This window comes from Leopardus geoffroyi, chromosome X, assembly GCF_018350155.1.
Source record: "Leopardus geoffroyi isolate Oge1 chromosome X, O.geoffroyi_Oge1_pat1.0, whole genome shotgun sequence".
Taxonomy (NCBI): Eukaryota; Metazoa; Chordata; class Mammalia; order Carnivora; family Felidae; genus Leopardus; species Leopardus geoffroyi.
In genome coordinates, this window is record NC_059343.1 from 47,253,373 (window position 1) to 47,276,778 (window position 23,406).

The window sequence follows — 23,406 nt, forward strand, 5'->3', positions numbered from 1 at the left end:
AAGAAAAATTTTTAAATTCATCTGATTGGAATAAAAGAAAAAGGATCAATAATATCCAGTCCAATGTTGGGGCACCTGGGTGGCTCAGTTGGTTGAGTGTCCAACTTTGGCTCAGGTAATGTTCTCACGGTTCAGGAGTTTGAACCCTGCGTTGGGTTCTGTGCTGACAGCTCGGAGCCTGGATGGAGCCTGCTTTGGATTCTGTGTCTCCCTCTCTCTCTGCCTCTCCCGCACTCATGCTCTGTCTGTCTGTCTCTCTCTGTCTCTCTCTCAAAAATAAATAAACATTAAAAAAAATATCCAGTCCAATGTTGCTAAGAAATGGGAAGACAGATGGGGCACTTGGGTGGCTCAGTTGGTTAAGAAGTGGGAAGACAGGCTCTCATATATTTTTTAAAGTAATCTCTACACCCAACCTTGGGGCTTGAACTCATGATATGACTGAGCTAGCAAGGCGCCCCACTTTCATATATTTTTGTTTGGTGTATAAAATGATACAGCTACCTTGGACAACAATTTTAGCAGTATCTATCAATTTCATGTGCACATACCTTTTAACCCAGAAATTCTATTTTTGGGTATCTATCCTACAAAAAATACTCACATAATTATGTAAAAATGTAAGGATGTTTACTTTGTGTACTTCAACATTATTTTTCATTTTTTAACATTTCAAGTTTTTATTGAAATTGTTTACATAAGAAAAACATGGAATAAAACTGAAATGTCCATTAATGAGGGATTAAATAAACTTTGGCTATTCTAATGTATGGAACAAAGACTATTTGTACAAACGTGTGTATACAAACACACACACACACACGTGCACAACAATGTTAAGTAAAAAAATTTAGAATAACATATATTACCCCACTTTTACAAAAAGAAAAAGGTATGTATTTGTAAATGCATAGAAAAATTACAGGTCAGGCATACCAAACAGTTCACAGTGGTTGCCTCTGAGAAATGAGATCAGGGCACGAGAAGTACGAGACTGTTTTGTGTGCTTTATTACTGTTGTGATATTATGATTTATATTAACATCTTTATCCCTGTTCCTGGCACCTATTTCTGAAAACTCTTGTAATTTCCTAAGCTACAAAGAGCAGTGGGAGAATCTTTCGTTTTAATATTTGGTCTGTTTTCCTCAAATAGCTCCAGTTCCTAAAATAGCTCCAGAGTGATAAAGGTGAAAGGAATCTTATTTATCACAAGCCCCTTGGAATCACACCTGAGTTTATATTAATGACCTTACTTTTAAAAAGCCCCTAAGGATGGAGACTGCTTGCCAGGAGAACCAACTCAGTGATTACAGTGGGACTTTCAGCTCCTCCCACTCCACCTCCGGGAGTGGACAGAAGCTACAGATTGAATTTATTAGTCACCAGCGGCCAATGATTTAATCAATTGTGCCTACCATAATGAAGCTTCCAGAAAATCCCTGAACTACAGGGTTTGGAGAGTTTCTAGGTTGGTAAACACATGAAGGTGCTAGGAGAGTGTCACTCCCAAGAGGGTATGGAAGCTCCATGCCCCTTCCCCTACACCTTGCCATCTGATTATTCCTCAGTTGTGTCCTTTTATAATAAATTGATAATCTAGGAAGTAAACTGTTATCCTGAGTTCTGTAAGCCACTCTAGTAAATTAACTGAACCCAACGAAGGGTTTCTGGGAGCCTTTGATTTATAACAAACAGGTTGGTCAGAAGCATAGGTAACACCGCCTGGACTTATGATTGGCATCTGTGGGACTGAGGCCTTAACCTGGGAGATCTGATGGTATCTTTGCAGTTCTCAATCATCAACAATTTTCAGTCATTAAAATGTCACCAATTGTAAATTAGCTATCTGTCAAACACTTTGTTCTATAAAACTTGGGGCACTCAGATTTGTGACAAACGAGCAACAATCCCGGGGTGCCTGGGTGGCTCAATCGGTTGGGTGTCCGACTTCGGCTCAGGTCATGATATCACAGCTCCTGAGTTTGAGCCCTACGTTGTGCCCTGTGCTAACAGCTCAGAGCCTGGAGCCTGCTTTGGATTCTGTGTCTCCCTCTCTCTCTGCTCCTCCCCCATTCATGCTCTGTTTCTCTCAAAAATAAACGTCAAAAAAAATTTTTTTTTAAAAAAGAGAAACAATCCTTACTTTTCTCGTAATCTTTGAAGCTCCACCTTCAAATCCTCATCCTCTATTTCTGAGTCATCATCACTGCTCATTGGAGAAGATGGTGAATAGAAGAGTGAGCTCTGTGTTTGAGCAAAGGCTTTTTCTTCACGGAGTGGTAAGCACTGATCACTCACTGGAGCAGTCTTTGCCACTGACCTCCCTCTGCCAGCAAGAGTGGCTGAAAATTCACTATCAGAGCTAGGATGTTTCCCAGCAGTAAATGTCTCTCTCTCTTTAAGCAATAGTTCAAGTCCAGAATGCATACTACTTCCCATGGCTGAGTTTTCTTCCAGTTCCTTTTCTGGGGTCATCAAAGATACATCAGTCTCACAAGCTGTGTTGAAAGATGAGTAGTTGTCACCTTGTTTGGCAATTCTTTTATCTTCTTTAAAGGTTTCACGATGAGCTCGTAACTTCTGAGAAGAAAGTGAAGTTTGTGGATTGCACATGGAAGTTTCCATTTTCACTAACTGAGACTTGGCTATTTCAGTAAAGGCTAGAACTTCTTCACTAGAATGGGTTGTCATTTTATTGAATGCTGGTATGTGTTCTATTCCAAAAGATGTCACTTTCACTGACTGCTGCTGAGGAACTGTAATCACCTGAGATACAAAAAAAAGGCAAAAATGGCTGGTTCTATCTAACCAAAGAGTAAACCCACAAAGAAATTCAATATCAAAATATGGTACAGACAAGTGGATGGTGTGCTGTGATGTATACCTATCAATAATACACAAATTTAAAAGGCACTTTTAGAATTCCCATATTCAAAGTCTTTCAAGTGGGCCCCTTGGGTAAAGAAAATTGGCTTCATATTGCTCAAACAAAATTCCACAATTTAAAAAAATTCCATAATTCAAGTTGCTGAGATTCTAAAGGGTAAGAAATTAGATTTATTAAAAAGATGACCCAATCACCCCCCACCAAAATGATGACTCATTTCTGTGCTCTTTTCCAGCTACAAAAATCCCCATTTCTTTAGACTCACCTTTATTGGAAGGCTACAAAAGGTAAGGGGATGTGTATTAAATATGACATTAATCTACACTGAAAATAAGTATCATCTACATACCAAGATCTTCAATACTATTACCTTTTACAATGCCCTTGTAGATAAAGATTCAACCAAAGAACACAAACCTGGAACCGACCCCGCTGAAATGATCCACTCATCACTTTGCATCTACTCAAAGCCCTAGTATCAGCTGTGGACTCTCCTGTCAGAGGAATGGGATCAGGAGCAACTGCTGATCTCATATCTTCTGTTTCCACTGTAAGTTTTGCAAAATTGTAAGCAGAAAAGAGAAAATTGTTTATTAAGACTAAATTTGTTTACATTACCAAAAATGAAGAAAAGTAGAAAAGCTTAAACCCTGCTAGATAATTAAAAAGTGTTAATGTAATAAGCAACATTGTAGAAGTCCCTAACTCAAAATCAGACGTATGATTTATCCCGAGACTTAGTATCTACGTGAAATGAATAACTGTAAAACCAAATTAGTTACAAAAGTAAAAATAAAACGGCAATGACATTAATGGGACATGTCACATACATGGGCTACGTGGAAAAAGTGGTAAGATCTGTATATGAACAAACAAACAAACAAACAAAAAAAAAACAGAAGTAAATGAAAAGTGATGTTACCTAGTCTATGTCCCTGACTGTAAGCACACTACCTTGACGGACTTTTGATCTCTTGAAAAAGCTGGTTGACTGCCGTAGCCTGTATGCCCAGCTTTTTAATTTGCGAGTCCAGGATTTCTTGCTAATAGGATTTTTGAGACTAGGACAAGTAAAGCTTAGGCCAAAATATCCACCTCCTGTCTGCAGATGAATGGCTCCACCACTTGACACAGCAGCAGGATAGGTCTCTGGATCCCCTGGAAGTGAAGCATCTGGAGACATCTCCTAATGGAGACAAAAAGAGAAAAACCAAAATGGTAATAATTTAGACATGGTGAATCAGTTGCTTATACCATTAGAGTTTCTTGCACTGACTAATCAGTAATCAAAAATAGAATGCTATGTATACTTGCATTAATAGCATTTATTCATCACAATGAATCTGAAGTATTCAACTTATAGGAATTAATCCTTCCCCTTTCTTTAAAAATATTAGACTTAAGATAAGTAAAAGAGCAGAATATAAATCTTCCAGCCTCGGATATTTTTTATTATAACAACTTTGAAAACTGAAAATTAAAATTGTTTCCTTCACATGCTTCATTTACTAAAAAAGGTTACCGAAACCCTATGCTTTTAAAAGGAAACTTTTCATTTATGCTCATATTATTCAACAGAGTTAAAGATGCCTAATACACATGAAAACATAGAAAAACAAGATACCTAGGCATTTATATTTATAGAGAAATATTACCAAGTCAAATTTCTTAACTTTATGTAAGCACACAGAATCTTACAATAGGCCTCAAAAGTATTTCAAATTCTTGATAGAAATATTATTAATATCAGGCCATAGCTGGCTATAAAATCAGTCTCCTCTTGTCCTCCCATCCCTCCCAACAAAATGCCAGAATTAACTGTTGTATTCTAAATGAGTACTTTAAAAATAAATCCTCTATAATAATTAATATAAAAAATGCACAACCACAAATACTTTGGAAAATATGGAAATGGTCTCTACTAATCTAGAAAATCAAATGAGTATTTAAAAAGTTCAAATAATGGGATTCAGCATTTGTTTGCAAGAAGGATGGCCTAAGTGGCACTAAGTACACTGGAGTCTTAAATCAGCATTATTGACACTTAGGGCATGTCAACAGTTATTAAAATTCTGATCAATCAGTTCTTATTTTCCAAAGTCCCATTTTGGACTAGTAATAATGCTACTTTCTTGAAGAGAAAAGAAAAAAAACCTCTCAATAATATTATAATTTAGAAAATGTTCCACTGGTCCCACTTCAATTACAGAAAAATTTTAATAAGTAATAACTGAATCAAGATGGTAAGTTAAATACAAGTTCTAGCCTACATTACAAATCCAAATTCATAGATACAACAGAAAAAAAAGATACAGACACATACATATATGACTAAAGGAGGAAAAGCAGCCCATGACACATGCAGGAACTGTTTCAAAATGCTGCAAACTTGGATGGCAGATACAGACAGTAAGAGAGAGCACTGGCCAACCTAAAGGAAGAGTGGTTGACTAGAATGCTTACAAAGCTATACCCAATCTGTCTCCTTTATGCCTCCTAAACATCATCTCATAACACTCTCCTACTTACTGGACTTCTTTTGGTTCCTTGAACAGGTCTCCACCTGTGAATGTCACCATCGCACACAAGTTCTTCCCTGACCACCTTGTAATAAAGTAATCCCCTACTTGTTCTATTATAACCTTTTATTTGTTTAGGGTTTGTCTTCCACTACTAGAATTTGAGGTCCACAAAAAAGAGATCTTGACTTACTGAATGGGAGAAAACTGGTTGGGGTACTAAAGAAAGAACAGCCAGGAAGTTCTCTTTCCCTCCTGACCTCCAAAGCAAGCAAAAGGGAGAGGCATCTGCTCCCAAATAAGAGTGCTGAGAGGCAAATGTTTGTGGCCACGAGAAAGATCAGCAATGGAGAAAGGAGACAACATCCAAGAGGAAGGGGAAGCCCTTCTACCTGTGAAGACTATTAGGCCACCTTCCAGGCAGCATTTAGAGAAAAGTTGTAATATCCAGAGCCAAGAAGCCTGTCCCATGCCTTTCCCACAATTACTGGAGGAAGGCTACAGCAATTATATATAGCATTTAGAGAGACAAACAAGGAATCTTACATAGGGAAAAGAAAATATGAGTACACAACTAAGAATCACCAAACACTTATAGGAAATCAATACTATAAGAAAACACTAGGGGTGCCTGCTGGCTCAGTTGGTTAGAATGTGTGACTCTTGATCTTGGGGTTGTGAGTTTAGGCCCCACAATGGGTGTGGAGACTACTTAAAAAAATAAATAAAAAGTTAAAAAACAGGGGCGCATGGGTGGCTCAGTCGGCTGAGCATCCAACTTCGGCTCAGGTCATGATCCCACGAGTTTGAGCCCCACGTCGGGCTCTGTGCTGACAGCTCAGAGCCTGGAGCCTGTTTTGGATTCTGTGTCTCCCTCTCTCTCTGCCCCTCCCCTGCTCATGCTCTGCCTCTCCCTCTCTCTCAAAAATAAATAAACATAAAAAAATTTTTAAAAAAAGTTTAAAAACCCACTAAATTCAATAAACAAAAGAATAGCCAAGGAAATAGCATTAATAACATAGAATAAGACTGTAATACCTCCAGAAAGATGTGTGAATATACTACAACCATAAGAAAAAGAATGAACTACAGTTATTGGAAATTAAAATATAATCCTTGACATAAAAAAATACCTGAATAAAAGTCTGGAAACAGCATAAAAATTGAGAAATTCTCCAAGTACAAAAAACCAAAGGACAAAGAGATGGAAAACATGCAATGAAAAGTTAATGGGTAAGAAAAACAGGAAATGAAGAAATAAAACTATTTTTTCACAGATGATAAGATCTTATATATTATACAGAAAATCCTAAATAATACACACACTCAGCGAAATTGAAGGTACAACATCAACACTTAAAAATTAGTTGTATTTCTGGGGCACCTGGGGGCTCAGTCAGTTAAACGTCTGACTCTTGGTTTCGACTCAGGTCATGATCTCATGGTTTGTGAGTTCGAGCCCTGCATCAGACTCTGCACACTGATAGCTGCAGAACCTGCGTATGATTCTCCCTCTCCCTTTCTCTCTGCCCCTCCCCCACTCGCTATCTCTCTCTCTCTCTCTCTCTCTCAAAATAAGTAAATTAATTAAAAATTAGTATTTCTATACACTAGCAATGAAAAATCTGAAAAGGAAATTAAGAAAACAATTCCATTTAGAAATAACAACAAAGAGAATAACTGGTGCTGGAACAACTGGATAGTCACATGCAAAAGAATGAAGTTGAACCCCTATTCCACACCATATACAAAAATTAACTCAAAATGATCCTACCACGTATACTTAATTAATCAAGGGTGAAGCAAAATAAAGTCATTTTTGGACACTAAAAAACAAAAAAACAAACAAATTAGTCATCCATGCAACATATTTAAAGATATTACTCATAGAAGCATTTCAAAGGGGAAAAAAAAGGAATTCTAGGACACCAGAAACAGTAGCAGGTAAATTTGATCCAGATGTAGCAATGGACACTTAAAACAAAAGATTTCATTTGACTTTAACACTTCAGTATCTTTTGAGGATCAAAGTTTAAAATTATTAAATTATATTTCATTTTTTATGGTTCTAATCATATTACATGATCATAGGCTAACACATATAACATAAATGCTGTTTATTGATCTTCAATTCTTCGAATCAACCTACAGGCAAAGTACAACCAAGTGTTACAGAAAAAAAATGTACATGTTATAAACTTTGCTCATGTTAAAAATACAAGTAAATAAAAATCGGGAAGTGTATGGGAAAGAAGAGGAAAGGGAAAATATTGTAATTTCCTCACCCTTCATAGCAGTGAGTTAACAGGTATTGTTGAAAATTATTAAATAAAAAAATAGATAAGTATATTATTTACAAGTTATTAATGGCAATTACCTCAAGAATTAAAACCAGGACCTTAACAGTGTTTGGGGAAGGAAATGGAGTATAAGGAGGTGTTAACATAAATTACTTTTAATTTTCCCTCCTTCTGAACTGATTTCTTATTTATATATTAATTGCATATTTTAAAATTACTAATTTACAAAAATATGAACATTTGTTATATCTATTCAATGGAATATTATGCTATTGTTTAAAAAAACGTGAGATGGAACTCTGTGTGCCAACACAGATAAATGTTCATAACTGAAAAATAATTCTGAACATCACATGAATATAAACATATAACATATATCTATATCTTTGTAAATATAAAATAGAGGAGTAAAATTATATAAATATTTGCAAGTTAATTAAAACCATGTCTGTAAAGATTCATTAACAGCTATGTCTATAGGTTTGGAAGTGGGATGGATTTTACTTTATATACACACATATACTACTTATATAATAATAATAAAGAGATACAGTGGTAAAGATTTAGAAATATATTTATGATATACTGTAAAATGAAAAGATAAATTTGCAGACAAATATGCATATAGCACAATCCTATTTTTGTGAATGAAAAGTTATAGGTATGTAACTAATCTGTGTAAGCTTAAGTCAAGAAGGTTAAGTATCAAATAGTGGATAAATACCAGATAGTCACTACCTCTGTGATGTGATTCTTCCTATGTTACATAACTTAAAAAAATACCATATGATTTCATTTATATGTGGAATTTAAGAAACAAAACAAACAAACATAGAGGGGAAAAAAGAGGAAGAAAAAAAAGAAAGACTCTTAACTACAGAGAACTGATGGTTACCAGAAGGGAGGTCAGTGCGGGGGGAGGGGGGGATGGTAAAATAGGTGGTGGGAATTAAAGAGTGCACTTGTCATGATGAGCACTGGGTGTTGTATGGGAGTGTTGAATCACTATACTGTACACCTGAACTAATGTTACACTGTATGTTAACTAACTGAAATTTAAATAAAAACTTAAAAAAATAAATAAAAGTCAGCTCTTCCTACACACTAAAACAATCTATAAATCAGTCCTGTTCTGTCACCAATACAAAAAAAGTCATTGCTTGCAAGTTCCTAGCTAATTCACCAGAGGGCTCTCTCACCAAAGATACTTCTGCCGTCTCTATGGAGACATTCTTGGCACCTGTAGCCTAAGTCATGGCCTTCCTAAATACCTGTGACCTCAGAATCTTGTGACATAGATAGATTAATTTCAAAGGACAGAACTTTAGAAAAGAAGGAATTTCTTTAAAAGAATAAGGATAAGAAATTGATTAGAAAGAATAATACTTACATGTAAACATATTTCGCTGGGTATAGAAGTTATCACATTCAGGTCCCTTTTGAACACTGATATGTTAGCAGGCTGACTCACAGCCACATTGGACAGAATCTTAGAGCCTGTCTGCTGAAAATTAGGGGACTGTGCAGGACTATCTTGAATTCCACTGTGACTGATGCCTATGACTTCTGGCACTGGACATGAGAGCGTATCTTCAGCAGAGGAAGAAAATGGAGAGTCTATGCTTTGGGTATCCTTCTGACTCTCAGGATAGATGCTAGATATGCTATGCTCCTGATAGAGCAAGTTTCTTAATTTTTCATCCAGAGTTTTAATTCGGTTGTCTGCAAACTCCATTTTTGGAGGTCTTTCCCCATCTGATTCCAGGACAGTAGAGGGTAGAAGGGTAGTCAGTTCAAGGCCAGGGGTCTGAGTGGGAATGACCATCTTAGGAGAACTTGCTTCAGTGTTCACTGTGGTTTCTCCTTCTTGGGAAATCAACTCTGCATCCATAGTTGGTTGCTGCACTGCTAAGGATTGAGGCTTTTGATCAGACATAAATGCCAGAGTTGTAAGAGAGTTACCAGCAATCTGAGTTGACTCGCCAGGAGGGACCATAAGTACATCAGCCTGACTGGCAGCTTGGTGACATGGATATGCAGGTAGAAATATGCCTGCTTGGTTGGTGAGTCCCTCACATTCAACTGGAACTGCACGAACTGAAGTAGTAGTATGAGTTGAACTACTAGCAACTGATGCCATTATCTGCCTGTCATCTTCCACTTGATAAAATACAGCTTGCTGCTTAGTGTCTACACTGGCATATTCAGAAATCTTACCATCAACTACATCCTTGAGTTCTGATTTGGAGGCAAAAAGTACACGCTGGCAGGGATTATTTTCTAGAGTGAGCAGTGTATCCTGTGATATTTCCTTATTACTTGTGGTTCTTGGACCTAGAACAATAACAAAGAATAGCTAGGCACATATTAATAAATACAAAGCATGGACTAGTACTCAAAGGGGACAAGAGGAGCAAGGGACAAACAAGAACCTGTGTGAATAAGTGTTATAAATAAGATTCAAAATACACAGAATTCAACCTGCCAAGCGAAAAAAAAATCTTTATTTTTTCATAAATATTATATTTTAAAATGGCTTAAGTTACACCTTAATAATAGCATCTTCAAAAATGCTTATGAAAATTCTCATAAGAATGAAATACCCATGAAAACAAGTTAAAGATATGGTATAAATTTTGTATCCCCATCTTCCAAGTCTGGATGAAGTTGACAGATAACACTTACCAGAAAGTAGAGGTAACCCAGGAACTGTAGACATGGACTGCTGAAGAGGAGGAGACTGAGCCTCACGGTTTCTTATTGTTTGATTGATACAGAATCGCCACCGACCAACTGGAGATGACTGAGGAGCAGATTCATCTGTAGAAAGAATTTGCAAAAATTAATAGGCTAAGCAATTGTCAACATGTTTACCCTATTGATTAAGGAAACCAGGTTAAAACACCAATTTGTCTTGTATCTCCATTTCCAATAGCACTAGGATTTGCCAGTACAATGCTGGCAAATACTCTAAACAACTGAGCACAAGATATCTTTAGGGAAGGATTTTAGAATCTATGAAACAAACACTGTATCAATAGCAATAAAAGCAGGGCACAATTTTGGGGAGAAAATGGAAAACATTTTCTCCAGCTGTTCTGATCCTGATTATGATGATGCTTATGCAAATGTACAAGCATTAACATTTACAGAACTATACCCCAAAAGAAAAAAAATCAATTTTACTGTATGATGACTTAAAAACAAAGTCCCTACACCTTTACTCCTACTTTGTAAACTTATTTAAATAAGTAATTCTTTTTTAAACTTTAATCTACTTTATCAGTTAGAAATCTGCTCAAATTCCTCCTAACAAGGAAAAGAACATAGAGGAGGACCCTGGCATCCTAACACAAAGTAAATTTCAGGGTAATGGTATCTGATTTCATGACTCCCACACCACCTGTTGCTTCTTCATGTTGTTATAATTCCTTCACAGGTCCTCATTTGTCTATGGCTCTTCGCCCCCTCCCAGATACTCTAAATATAACCATGACCAGAGCTGAAAAGAATGGAGAGATAAAGTCATCAGAAAAGAAAACAGAAGACCCCATTTTTAGTCCCTGGAAGTTGATCTAGTATCTGATTTACAAAAACTTATCAGTGATCAGAGCAGGTAGAAGCATAATATTAGTGGAAGGAAATCAAGATATAAATGACTGTATTAAAAAATGAGGCAAACTTAGAACATAGGGATATCAGTTAAGAAAGGTTCTGTCCATCTCACATCAGTGGTTAAAAAAAAAAAACTTACCAGTTGACTTCAAACAGTAAAGCCGTTAAAGGTCATCAGTACTGTGACTGCTTTTCTGGTAACATACCATGCAGCAACTCGGAAATAAACTAATTTGATAAAGAACCAACACTTGAAGGAAACCTACAGAATGGTTTTACTTCTTACATCTGGGCTAAAAAGTCCTTTTAAAGTGTGGGAAAACCTACATTAACAATTTATTAATTTCCTTTATTGGCAAACATCTTTCCCAACGAAGTTGCATAAACTTTCCAAATGTCTTGCTTCAAAAGCCACATGGTAAATTTTATTAAATATACTTACTGCTGGTCTGAGTGGATGCAGAATTTATCTGTACTTGTTCAGATGATCCTGTCTGAATTAAAAATGAATATATAAATAAAGAAGTTCCTGATACATATCTGAGAAGACCTATTTGCTAAATAATTGTCCTTACTTGGCTACTGTTGGATTCCACAATTATAGAGTCAGTTCCAATGGCTCTATCTATAGCAGAGTGGGCATGAAGGATCTCCTGAGCCTGACCTACAACAGCCCTCAATTCTTCTACAAATTTTTCTTTCTCGCTTTCCAGCACAAAGTTATCTTCAACCTGTCCAAAAGTAAAAATAAATCTATTAAATTTAGTTTCTTCAAAATTATAATATTGTATCCACAGTGACTATCTTAAAGAAAAATGAATTAAAATTAACTATTTAGATACAAATGCCACAACAGAATTAAAAAACAACCAGCACTAAAGGACCACACAGTACATTAAATTATTCTATTTGGAGACCACTGATGTTTGTCAGATTGATACTACCTACCAGAGAAGAACACAGCATTTAAAAAAATATCTTGCATTCTATAAATTATCATTTGAGGAACACAACTGAGGCAATGTTTATGTTTAAAACTAGGATGTCCAAACCCATAAGTTTTTGTTTTTTTTTTTTAATTTTTTTTTCAACGTTTATTTATTTTTGGGACAGAGAGAGACAGAGCATGAACGGGGGAGGGTCAGAGAGAGAGAGAGGGAGACACAGAATCGGAAACAGGCTCCAGGCTCTGAGCCATCATGAGCCATCAGCCCAGAGCCTGACGCGGGGCTCGAACTCACGGACCGTGAGATCGTGACCTGGCTGAAGTCGGACGCTTAACCGACTGCGCCACCCAGGCGCCCCCAAACCCATAAGTTTTTAAATCACAAATCACAAAATGAAACATCTCTAATGATGATAAAGCATGGCCTGGAGACAGTTCATAAAATATGATGTTAAACAAGAGGCAGAAATGACAACGTTAACTTTTAATATGTTTAATTATGGGGGTGCCTGGGTGGCTCAGTTGGTTAAGCATCCAACTTCGGCTTAGGTCATGATCTCGCAGTTTGTGGGTTCAAGCCCAGCATTGGGCTCTGTGCTGACAGCTCAGAGCCTGGAACCTGCCTCAGATTCTGTGTCTCCCTCTCTCTCTGCCTATTCCCTGCTCACATTCTCTCTCTCAAAAAAATAAATAAACGTCAAAAGAATTTAAACAAAACGTTTAATTCTGTTTCTACAAGAATACATATCTGAAGAAAATTGGCAGAAACAAAAGCATTATGTACTCTTCCCGCCACCCTTACCTATCCCCATGAAAATAGGGCAAAACTACTAACTTAAGCCTAACAATTCAAAAAAAAAGTACGAAAACTAAATGAAATGATGAACATTACTTGACATCTATATGTAAGATGGTATATCAGTAGCTACTACATTAGAATTACCTGGAGCATTTCATAAACTACTGATGCTTAGGCCTTAACTCCAAAGATTCTGATTTAATTAGGGACCGAGGCAATGGATTTGTTTTTAAAAGCTCTTAAGGTGGTAAGAACCACTGACCTAGATAATGTCTTAATAAAACACTCTCATATTTTAGAGATAAGTATAATAAAATGAAAGAAGGTACAGTGACTTACTCTTGATCATAAGCAGTTTATCTTTGTGCAAATTTTAAAAACTAATGGTACCCTAAAAAAAGATTGCTCTGAATAAATGAGGGGAAAGGATGAGAGGAAAAAAGAGATGGAATGCCAGATGGAAGGTAATCTGGTTTCATTGTACTTACCATATAATCTGCAATGTCTTCTGGTGCGTCACCATCAGCATCAAACTTGAAGGTGACCATCTTGTTGTTGTGTGTCTCCAACTGACACTCCACCATGTTGTCTCCAGATGTTGACACCTGGGCACAAACATTTCACCAATTTAAGAGTCAGTTATTATCTTCTATTTGCAAATGGACAAAGGAACGTCTAGATGAGTTAACACACAATATATGGAAAAATAGTTTAAATTGTTGAGATTCTAAGAAGGTTTTTTTTTCCCTGTTGCAACACTGCCTTAACACCCATTCTATGACAAATAAAAGACTTAAATTAGCAAAATGTTAGAACTGTGATCCTGTGGAAAAGAAAAATTTAACTTTTATGAAAACACAAAGTCTGAAGAGTCACTGTATTTTGCCGAAATGCAAAGTTTATTTAGTCCTTCATTTCCAAAATTCTCTTAATCACACAAATTAGCACGTTAAGCAATAGAAAACACACTGCTAATGGAAATGTATACTGGTCCAACCTTTTTGGATGGCAATCTAGCAACATGAATTTTAAAAATTGTTAAATCTTCATATATTTTCACTACTTTTATTGACTTAATTTAAATTTTTTTCAACGTTTATTTATTTTTGGGACAGAGAGAGACAGAGCATGAACGGGGGAGGGGCAGAGAGAGAGAGGGAGACACAGAATCGGAAACAGGCTCCAGGCTCTGAGCCATCAGCCCAGAGCCTGACGCGGGGCTCGAACTCACGGACCGCGAGATCGTGACCTGGCTGAAGTCGGACACTTACACTGACTGCGCCACCCAGGCGCCCCCTTAATTTAAATTGAAGTAAAATTAACAGTTATATTGGATTCAGGTGTACAACATACTGGTTTAACAATTCCACGCATTACTCAGTGCTTACCATGGTAAATGTAGTCACCATCTGTCACAAGACAACGTTATTACACTCTCATTGACTTTAGTCCCTTTGCTGTACATCATCCCTTACAACAACCTCTCCTCTGCCAACCATTTTTGTTCCCTGAATTTTTTTAAGTTTATTTATTTATTTTGAGAGAGAAAGAGAGAGAGAGAGAGAGAGAGCATATGGAAAGGGGGAAGGGGCAGAGAGAGACAGGGAGAGAGAGAGAATCCCAAGCAGGCTCCACACCACCAGTGCAGAGCCCGATACGGGGCTTGAACTCACGAACTGCAAGATCATGACCTGAGCCAACAACAGATGCTTAACCCACTGAGCCACCCAGGCTCCCCTGTTCTCTCAGTTTAAGAGTTCAGTTTTCTGTTTGTCACTTTTTTACCTATTAATTCTACTTCTAGCAATGAATCATTAAAAAAAACCAGGGATCTTAAAAAAAAACAGGGATCTTTATATAGATCTGTGTTCAAGAGTGTTGCTACAGATAAAGAGACATGCACAGACATACAGACAAAAGGAGAGAGAAAGACAAAAAGAGAAGAAACAGACTGGCAGACAGAGATAAACTGATAGAAACAATTTAAATGAAGAATAACAGAAGTGATTATTAAAATATTATATCTCTATACAAGGGACTATCTGAGGCAACAATTTAAAATATTATGTTACCGGGGCACCTGAGTGGCTCAGTGAGTTGAGCATCCAACTCTTGATTTCAGGTCAGGTCATAATCCCAGGGTCAATGGATCAAGCCCTACATTAGGCTCCAAGCTGAGCAAGAGTCAATTTAAAATTCTCTCTTTCCCTCTGCCCCTCTCCCCTGCTAACTTGCTCGCTCTCTCTCTCTCTCTCACTGTAAAATAAGAAAAATATTTTAAATATTATGCTACTGAAAAATTACAAAGTGACACAGGAAAACGCGCATGATATATTAAGTTTTTAAAAATGGAGAATATGGGGCACCTGGGTGGCTCAGTCAGTTAAGCATCCAACTCTTGATTTTGGCTCAGATCATGATCTCATGGTTTGTGGGACTGAGCCCTGCAATGGGTTTTGCACTGACAGCCCTGAGTCTGCTTGGGATTCTCTCTCTCAACTTGTCTCTCTCTCTCTCTCTCTCTCTCTCTCTCCCCCATAAATAAATAAATAAATAAATAAATAAATAAATAAATAAGAATATGACTTCTCAAACTATTGCAAAAAATAGAAAAGGAAGGAAAACTTCCAAATTCATTCTGTGAAACCAGCATTACAAAACCAGATAAAGACATACAAAAAAAGAACTATAAGCCAAAATCACTGATGAACATAGATGCAAAAGTACTCAACAAAATACCACCAAACTGAATCCAATAACACATTAAAAAAATCATTCACCACGATCAAGTGGAATTTTTCCTGGGATGCAAGGGTGGCTCAATATTTGCAAATATATCACTGTGATACATACATCAACATGAGAAACGATAAGAACCATATGATCATTTCAATAGATGCAAAAAAGCATATGACAAAACACAACATCCTTTCATGATATAAATCCTCAAGAAACTAGGTTGAGAGGGAACGTACCTCAACATAATAAAGGCCATATATGAAAAATCCACAGATAACGTAATGTTCAATGGTGAAAACTGAAAACATTCCCCCTTAAGGTCAGGAAAAAGTCAAGGATGTCTACTCTCACCACTTTTATTCAACATAGTACTGGAAATCCTAGCCTCAGCCATTAGACAAAAAAGAAATAAAAGGGATCCAAATTGGCAAGAAACAAGTAACCTTTTGCAATTTGAAAATGACATGACACTCTATGTGAAAAACCACCAAAAAACTACTAAAACTAATAAATGAATTTACAAAGGTTGCAGGATACAAAATCAATGTATAGAAATCAGTTGCATTTCGGGGCACCTGGGTGGCTCAAATGTTTAAGCATCTGACTCCAGCTCAAGTCATGATCTCATGGCTTGTGAGTTTGAGGCCCCCGTTGGGCTCTGTGCTGGCAGCTCAGAGCCTGGAGCCTGATTTGAATTCTGTGTCTCCCTCTCTCTCTCTGCCTTTCCCCACTCGTGCTCTGTCTCTGTCTCTCTCTCTCAAAGAAATTGAAGACAATACAAACAAATGGAAAGATATTCCATGCTCAAGAATTTGAAGAACATATATTGTTAAAATGACCATATAACCCAAAGCAATCTACAGATTTAATGTAAACCTCACCAAAACATTTTTTTTTACGGAACTAGAAAAAAATATCCTAAAATTTGTATGCAACCACAAAGGACCCAGATTTGCCAAAACAATCTTCAAAAAGAAAAATAAAGCTATATGTATGACAATTCCAGACTTAAAGTTATACCACAAAGCTATCATAATCAAAAGAGTATGGTACTGGCACAAAAACAGACACACAGATCAACAGAACAGGACTAAAGCCCAGAAATAAACCCACAATTACATGGCAATTTAATCTTCAACAAAAGAAACAAGAACACACAATTGGAAAAGGCTCCTTGAAAATTAGTGTTGGTAAAACTGGAGAGCTACATGCAAAAGAATGGAACTAGACCACTTTTGTACACTATACACAAAAATAAATGCAAAATGGATGAAAGAACTAAATGTGAGACTTGAAACCATTAAAGTCCTACAAGGGAACACAGGCAGTAATTTTTCTGACATTGGATATACCAATATTGTTCTAGATATGTCTGCCAAAGCAAGGGAAATATAAGCAGAAATGAACTATTGGGACTACATCAAACTAAAATGTTTCTGTACAACAAAGGAAACGATCAACAAAACTACAAAACAATGTACTGAATGGGAGAAGATACTTACAAATGACCTATCCAATAAAAGGTTAGTATCCAAAATATATAAAGAATCAACAATAGCTGAACTATGGACAGAGCGCAAATGTCCATCGACTAATGAATGGATAATGAATGCATAAAGAACATATGGTGTATACATGCATGGGCGCACGTGCGCGCACGCACACACACACACACACACACACACACTGGAATATTACTCATGAATCAAAAAGAAGGAAATCTTGTCATATGCAACAATGTGGATGGAGCTAGAATGTATAATGCTAAGCAAAATAAGTCACTCAGAGAAAGACAAATATCATATAATTTCATTTATCTGTGAGATTTAAGAAACAAAAAGGATGAACATATGGCAAGGGGGGAAAGAGAAGAGAGGGAAAAAGACCACAAGAGACTCTTAATTCTAGAAAACAGACTACAGGTTGATGAAGGGAGGGGAGTGGGAGATGAGCTAGATGGGTGATGGGTACTAAGGAGGGCACTTGTGATCACTGTTTTTATTTTAATATGAAATTTATTGTCAAATTGGTTTCCATACAACACCCAGTGCTCATCCCAACAGGTGCCCTCCTCAATGCACATCACCAACTTTCCCCTCCCTCCCACCCCCCATCAACCCTCAGTTTATTCTCAGTTTTTAAGAGTCTCTTATGGTTTGCCTCCTTCCGTCACTGTAACTTTTTCTTCCCCCTTCCCCTGCCCCATGGTCTTCTGTTAAGTTTCTCAGGATCCACATAAGTGTGAAAACATATGGTATCTGTCTTTCTCTGCATGACTTATTTCACTTAGCATGACACTCTCCAGTTCCATCCATGCTGCTAAAAAAGGCCATATTTCATTCTCATTGCCAAGTAGTATTACATTGTATATATAAACCACAACTTCTTTACCCATTCATCAGTTGATGGACATTTAGGCTCTTTCCATAATTTGGCTATTGTTGAAACTGCTGCTATAAACCTCGGGGTACAAGTGCCCCTATGCAGCAGCACTCCTATATCTCTTGGATAAATACCTAGTAGTGCAACTGCTGGGTGGTAGGGTAGTTCTATTTTTAATTTCTTGAGGAACCTCCACATTGTTTTCCAGAGTGGCTGTACCAGTTTGCATTCCCACGAACAGGGCAATAGGGTTCCTGTTTCTCCACATCCTCTCCAGCATCTATAGTCTCCTGATTTGTTCATTTTAGCCACTCGGGTTGGCATGAGGTGATATCTGAGTGTGGTTTTGATTTGTATTTCCCTGACGAGGAGTGATGTTGAGCATCTTTTTATGTGCCTGTTGGCCATCTGGATGTCTTCTTTAGAGAAGTGTCTATTCATGTTTTCTGCCCATTTCTTCACTGGGTTATTTGATTTTTGGGTGTGGAGTTTGGTGAGCTCTTTACAGATTTTGGATACTAGCTCTGTATGTGATATGTCATTTGCAAATATTTTTTCCCATTCTGTTGGTTGCCTTTTAGTTTTGTTGACTGTTTCCTTTGCAGTGAAGAAGCATTTTATCTTCATGAGGTCCCAATAGTTCATTTTTGCTTTTAATTCCCTTGCCTTTGGGGATGTGTCAAGTATGAAATTGCTGCGGCTGAGGTCAGAGAGGTTTTTTCCTGCTTTCTCCTCTAGGGTTTTGATGGTTTCCTGTCTCACATTCAGGTCCTTTATACATTTTGAGTTTATTTTTGTGAATGGTGTAAGAGAGTGGTCTAGTTTCATCCTTCTGCATGTTGCTGTCCAGTTCTCCCAGCACCTTTGGTTAAAGCGACTTTTTTCCATCGGATATTCTTTCCTGCTTTGTCAAAGATTAGTTGGCCATACTTTAGTGGGCCCAATTCTGGAGTCTCTATTCTACTACATTGGTCTCTGTGTCTGTTTTTGTGCCAATACCATGCTGTCTTGATAATTACAGCTTTGTAGTAGAGGCTAAAGTCTGGGATTGTGATGCCTCCTGCTTTGGTCTTCTTCAATATTACTCTGGCTATTCGGGGCCTTTTGTGGTTCCATACAAATTTTAGGATTGCTTGTTCTAGCTTCGAGAACAATGCTGGTGCAATTTTGATTGGGAATGCATTGAATGTGTAGATAGCTTTGGTTAGTATTGACATTTTAACAATATTTATTCTTCCAATCCATGAGCACAGAATGTTTTTCCATTTCTTTATATCTTCTTCAATTTCCTTCCTAAGCTTTCAATAGTTTTCAGCATACAGATCTTTTGCATCTTTGGTTAGGTTTATTCCTAGGTATTTTATGCTTCTTGGTGCAATTGTGAATGGGATCAGTTTCTTTGTCTTTCTGTTGCTTCGTTATTAGTGTATAAGAATGCAACTGATTTCTGTACATTGATTTTGCATCCTGTGACTTTGCAAAATTCATGTATCAGTTCTAGCAGACTTTTGGTGGAGTCTATCAGGTTTTCCTAATATAATATCATTTCATCTGCAAAAAGTGAAAGCTTGATTTCATCTTTGCCCATTTTGATGCCTTTGATTTCATTTTGTTGTCTGATTGCTGATGCTAGAACTTCCAACACTATGTTAAACAACAGCAGTGAGAGTGGACATCCTGTCGTGCTCCTGATCTCAGGGGGAAAGCTCTCACTTTTTCCCCACTGAGGATGATGTTAGCTGTGGGCTTTTCATAAATGGCTTTTATGATGTTTAAGTATGTTCCTTCTATCCCGAGTTTCTTGACGGATTAAGAAAGGATGCTGAATTTTTTCAAATGCTTTTTCTGCATCTATTGACAGGATCATATGGTTCTTTTCTTTTGTTAATGTGATGTATCACATTGAGTGATTTGTGAATATTGAACCAGCCCTGAAGCCCAGGAATGAATCCCACTTGATCATGGTGAATAATTCTTTTAATATGCTGTTGGATTTGATTTGCTAGTACCTTATTGAGAATTTTTGCATCCACATTCATCAGGGACATTGGCCTGTAGTTCTCTTTTTTTTTGCTGGGTCTCTGTCTGGTTTAGGAATCAAAGTAATGCTGGCTTCACAGAATGAGTCTGGAAGTTTTCCTTCCCTTTCTATTTTTTGGAACAGCTTGAGAAAGAAAGATATTATCTCTGCTTTAAATGTCTGGTAGAATTCCCCAGGGAAGCCATCTGGTCCTGGACTCTTATTTGCTGGGAGATTTTTGATAACTGATTCAATTTCCTCACTGGTTATGGGTCTGTTCAAATTTTCTATTTCGTCCTGTTTGAGTTTTGGAAGTGTGTGGGTGCTTAGGAATTTGTCCATGTCTTCCAGGTTGTCTAGTTTGTTGGCATATAATTTTTCATGGTATTCCCTGAAAACTGCTTGTATTTCTTTTTTTTTTTTATTATATGAAATTTATTGTCAAATTGGTTTCCATACAACATGCTTGTATTTCTGAAGGATTGATTGTAATAATTCCATTTTCATTTATGATTTTATCTATTTGGGCCATCTCCCTTTTCTTTTTGAGAAGCCTGGCTAGCGGTTTATAAATTTTGTTTATTTTTCCAAAAAAACAACTCTTGGATTCATTGATCTGCTCTTTTTTTAGATTCTATACTAAATAAATACTGCTTATTTCTGGTCTGATCTTTATTATTTATCTTCTGCTGACTTTGGGGTGTCTTTGCTGTTCTGCTTCTATTTCCTTTAGGTGTGCTGTTTGATTTTGTATTTGGGATTTTTCTTGTTTCTTGAGATAGGCCTGCATTGCAATGTAGTTTCCTCTCAGGACTGCTTTCGCTGCATCACAAAATGTGTGGATTGTTGTATTTTCATTTTCATTTGTTTCCATAATTCTTTAATTTCTTCTCAAATTGCCTGGTTGATCCATTCATTCTTTACTAGGGTGTTCTTTAACCTCCATGCTTTTGGAGGTTTCCCAGACGTTTTCCTGTACTTGATTTCAAGCTTCATAGCATTGTGGTCTGAAAGTATGCATGGTATGATCTCAATTCTTGTATACTTACAAAGGGCTGGTTTGTGACCCAGTATGTGATTGAACTTGGAGAATGTTCCATGTGCACTCGAGAAGAAAGTATATTCTGTTGCTTTGGGATGCAGAGTTCTAAATATATCTGTCAAGTCCATCTGATCCAATGTATCATTCAGGGCCCTTGTTTCTTTCTTGATCATGTGTCTAGATGATCTATCCATTTCTGTAAGTGGGGTGTTAAAGTCCCCTGAAATTACCACATTCTTATCAATAAGTTTGCTTATGTTTGTGATTAACTGTTATACATATTTGGGGGCTCTCGTATTCGGTGCATAGATATTTATTATTCTTAGCTCTTCCTGATGGATAGACCCTGTAATTATGATATAATGCCCTTCTTCATCTCCTGTTACAACCTTTAATTTAAAGTCTAGTTTGTCTGATATAAGTATGGCTACTCCAGCTTTCTTTTGATTTCCCGTTGCATGATAGATAGTTCTCCATCCCCTCACTTTCAATCTGAAGGTGTCCTCAGGTCTAAAATGAGTCTCTTGGACCCAGTAAAAAAAGAGATCTACAGGCCAATATCCCTGATGAATATGGATGCAAAAATTCTCAATAAGATACTAGCAAATCAAATTCAACAGCATATAAAAAGAATTATTCACCATGATCAAGTGGGATTCATTCCTGGGATGCAGGGCTGGTTCAACATTCGCAAATCAATCAACGTGATACATCACATTAATAAAATAAAGATAAGAACCATATGATCCTGTCAATCGATGCAGAAAAGGCCTTTGACAAAATCCAGCACCTTTTCTTAATAAAAACCTTTGAGAAAGTCGGGATAGAAGGAACATACTTACACATCATAAAAGCCATTTATGAAAAGCCCACAGCTAACATCATCCTCAATGGGGAAAAACTGAGAGCTTTTTCCCTGAGATCAGGAACACGACAGGGATGCCCACTCTCACCGCTGTTGTTTAACATAGTGCTGGAAGTTCTAGCATCAGCAATCAGACAACAAAAGGAAATCAAAGGCATCAAAATTGGCAAAGATGAAGTCAAGCTTTTGCGTTTTGCAGATGACATGATATTATACATGGAAAATCCGATAGACTCCACCAAAAGTCTGCTAGAACTGATACATGAATTCAGCAAAGTTGCAGGATACAAAATCAATGTACAGAAATCAGTTGCATTCTTATACACTAACAAAGAAGCAACAGAAAGACAAATAAAGAAAATGATCCCATTCACAATTGCACCAAGAAGCATAAAATACCTAGGAATAAATCTAACCAAAGATGTAAAAGATCTGTATGCTGAAAACTATAGAAAGCTTATGAAGGTACTTGAAGAAGATTTAAAGAAATGGAAAGACATTCCCTGCTCATGGATTGGAAGAATAAATATTGTCAAAATGTCAATACTACCCAAAGCTATCTACACATTCAATGCAATCCCAATCAAAATTGCACCAGCATTCTTCTCGAAACTAGAACAAGCAATCCTAAAATTCACATGGAACCACAAAAGGCCCCGAAGAGCCAAAGTAATTTTGAAGAAGACCAAAGCAGGAGGCATCACAATCCCAGACTTTAGCCTCTACTACAAAGCTGCCATCATCAAGACAGCATGGTATTGGCACAAAAACAGACACATAGACCAAGGGAATAGAATAGAAACCCCAGAACTAGACCCACAAATGTATGGCCAACTCATCTTTGACAAAGCAGGAAAGAACATCCAATGGAAAAAAGACAGCCTCTTTAACAAATGGTGCTGGGAGAACTGGACAGCAACATGCAGAAGGTTGAAACTAGACCACTTTCTCACACCAGTCACAAAAATAAACTCAAAATGGATAAAGGACCTGAATGTGAGACAGGAAACCATCAAAACCCTAGAGGAGAAAGCAGGAAAAGACCTCTCTGACCTCAGCCAGAGCAATCTCTTGCTCGACACATCCCCAAAGGCAAGGGAATTAAAAGCAAAAGTGAGTTACTGGGACCTTATGAAGATCAAAAGCTTCTGCACAGCAAAGGAAACAACCAACAAAACTAAAAGGCAACCAACGGAATGGGAAAAGATATTTGCAAATGACATATCGGACAAAGGGCTAGTATCCAAAATCTATAAAGAGCTCACCAAACTCCACACCCGAAAAACAAAT

At 37.1% G+C, this 23,406-nt stretch overlaps 1 protein-coding gene across 5 annotated transcripts in view; it reads right to left on the bottom strand.

Moving 5' to 3' along the window:
- The window catches only part of WNK3 (WNK lysine deficient protein kinase 3), a 185,118-nt gene that overhangs the window by 28,580 nt on the left and 133,132 nt on the right, over positions 1 to 23,406 (bottom strand). For 4 of the 5 annotated variants that reach the window (XM_045470598.1, XM_045470599.1, XM_045470597.1 and 1 more), the window contains exons 13-20: positions 13,557 to 13,673; positions 11,899 to 12,054; positions 11,766 to 11,817; positions 10,394 to 10,528; positions 9,099 to 10,042; positions 3,844 to 4,075; positions 3,307 to 3,437; positions 2,146 to 2,768 (exon numbers count right to left, since the gene is read on the bottom strand). In XM_045470598.1, the coding sequence (XP_045326554.1) occupies positions 2,146 to 2,768; positions 3,307 to 3,437; positions 3,844 to 4,075; positions 9,099 to 10,042; positions 10,394 to 10,528; positions 11,766 to 11,817; positions 11,899 to 12,054; positions 13,557 to 13,673 (2,390 nt within the window). The remainder of the gene's footprint in view (positions 1 to 2,145; positions 2,769 to 3,306; positions 3,438 to 3,843; positions 4,076 to 9,098; positions 10,043 to 10,393; positions 10,529 to 11,765; positions 11,818 to 11,898; positions 12,055 to 13,556; positions 13,674 to 23,406) is intronic. The other variant, XM_045470600.1, reaches the window with a different exon arrangement.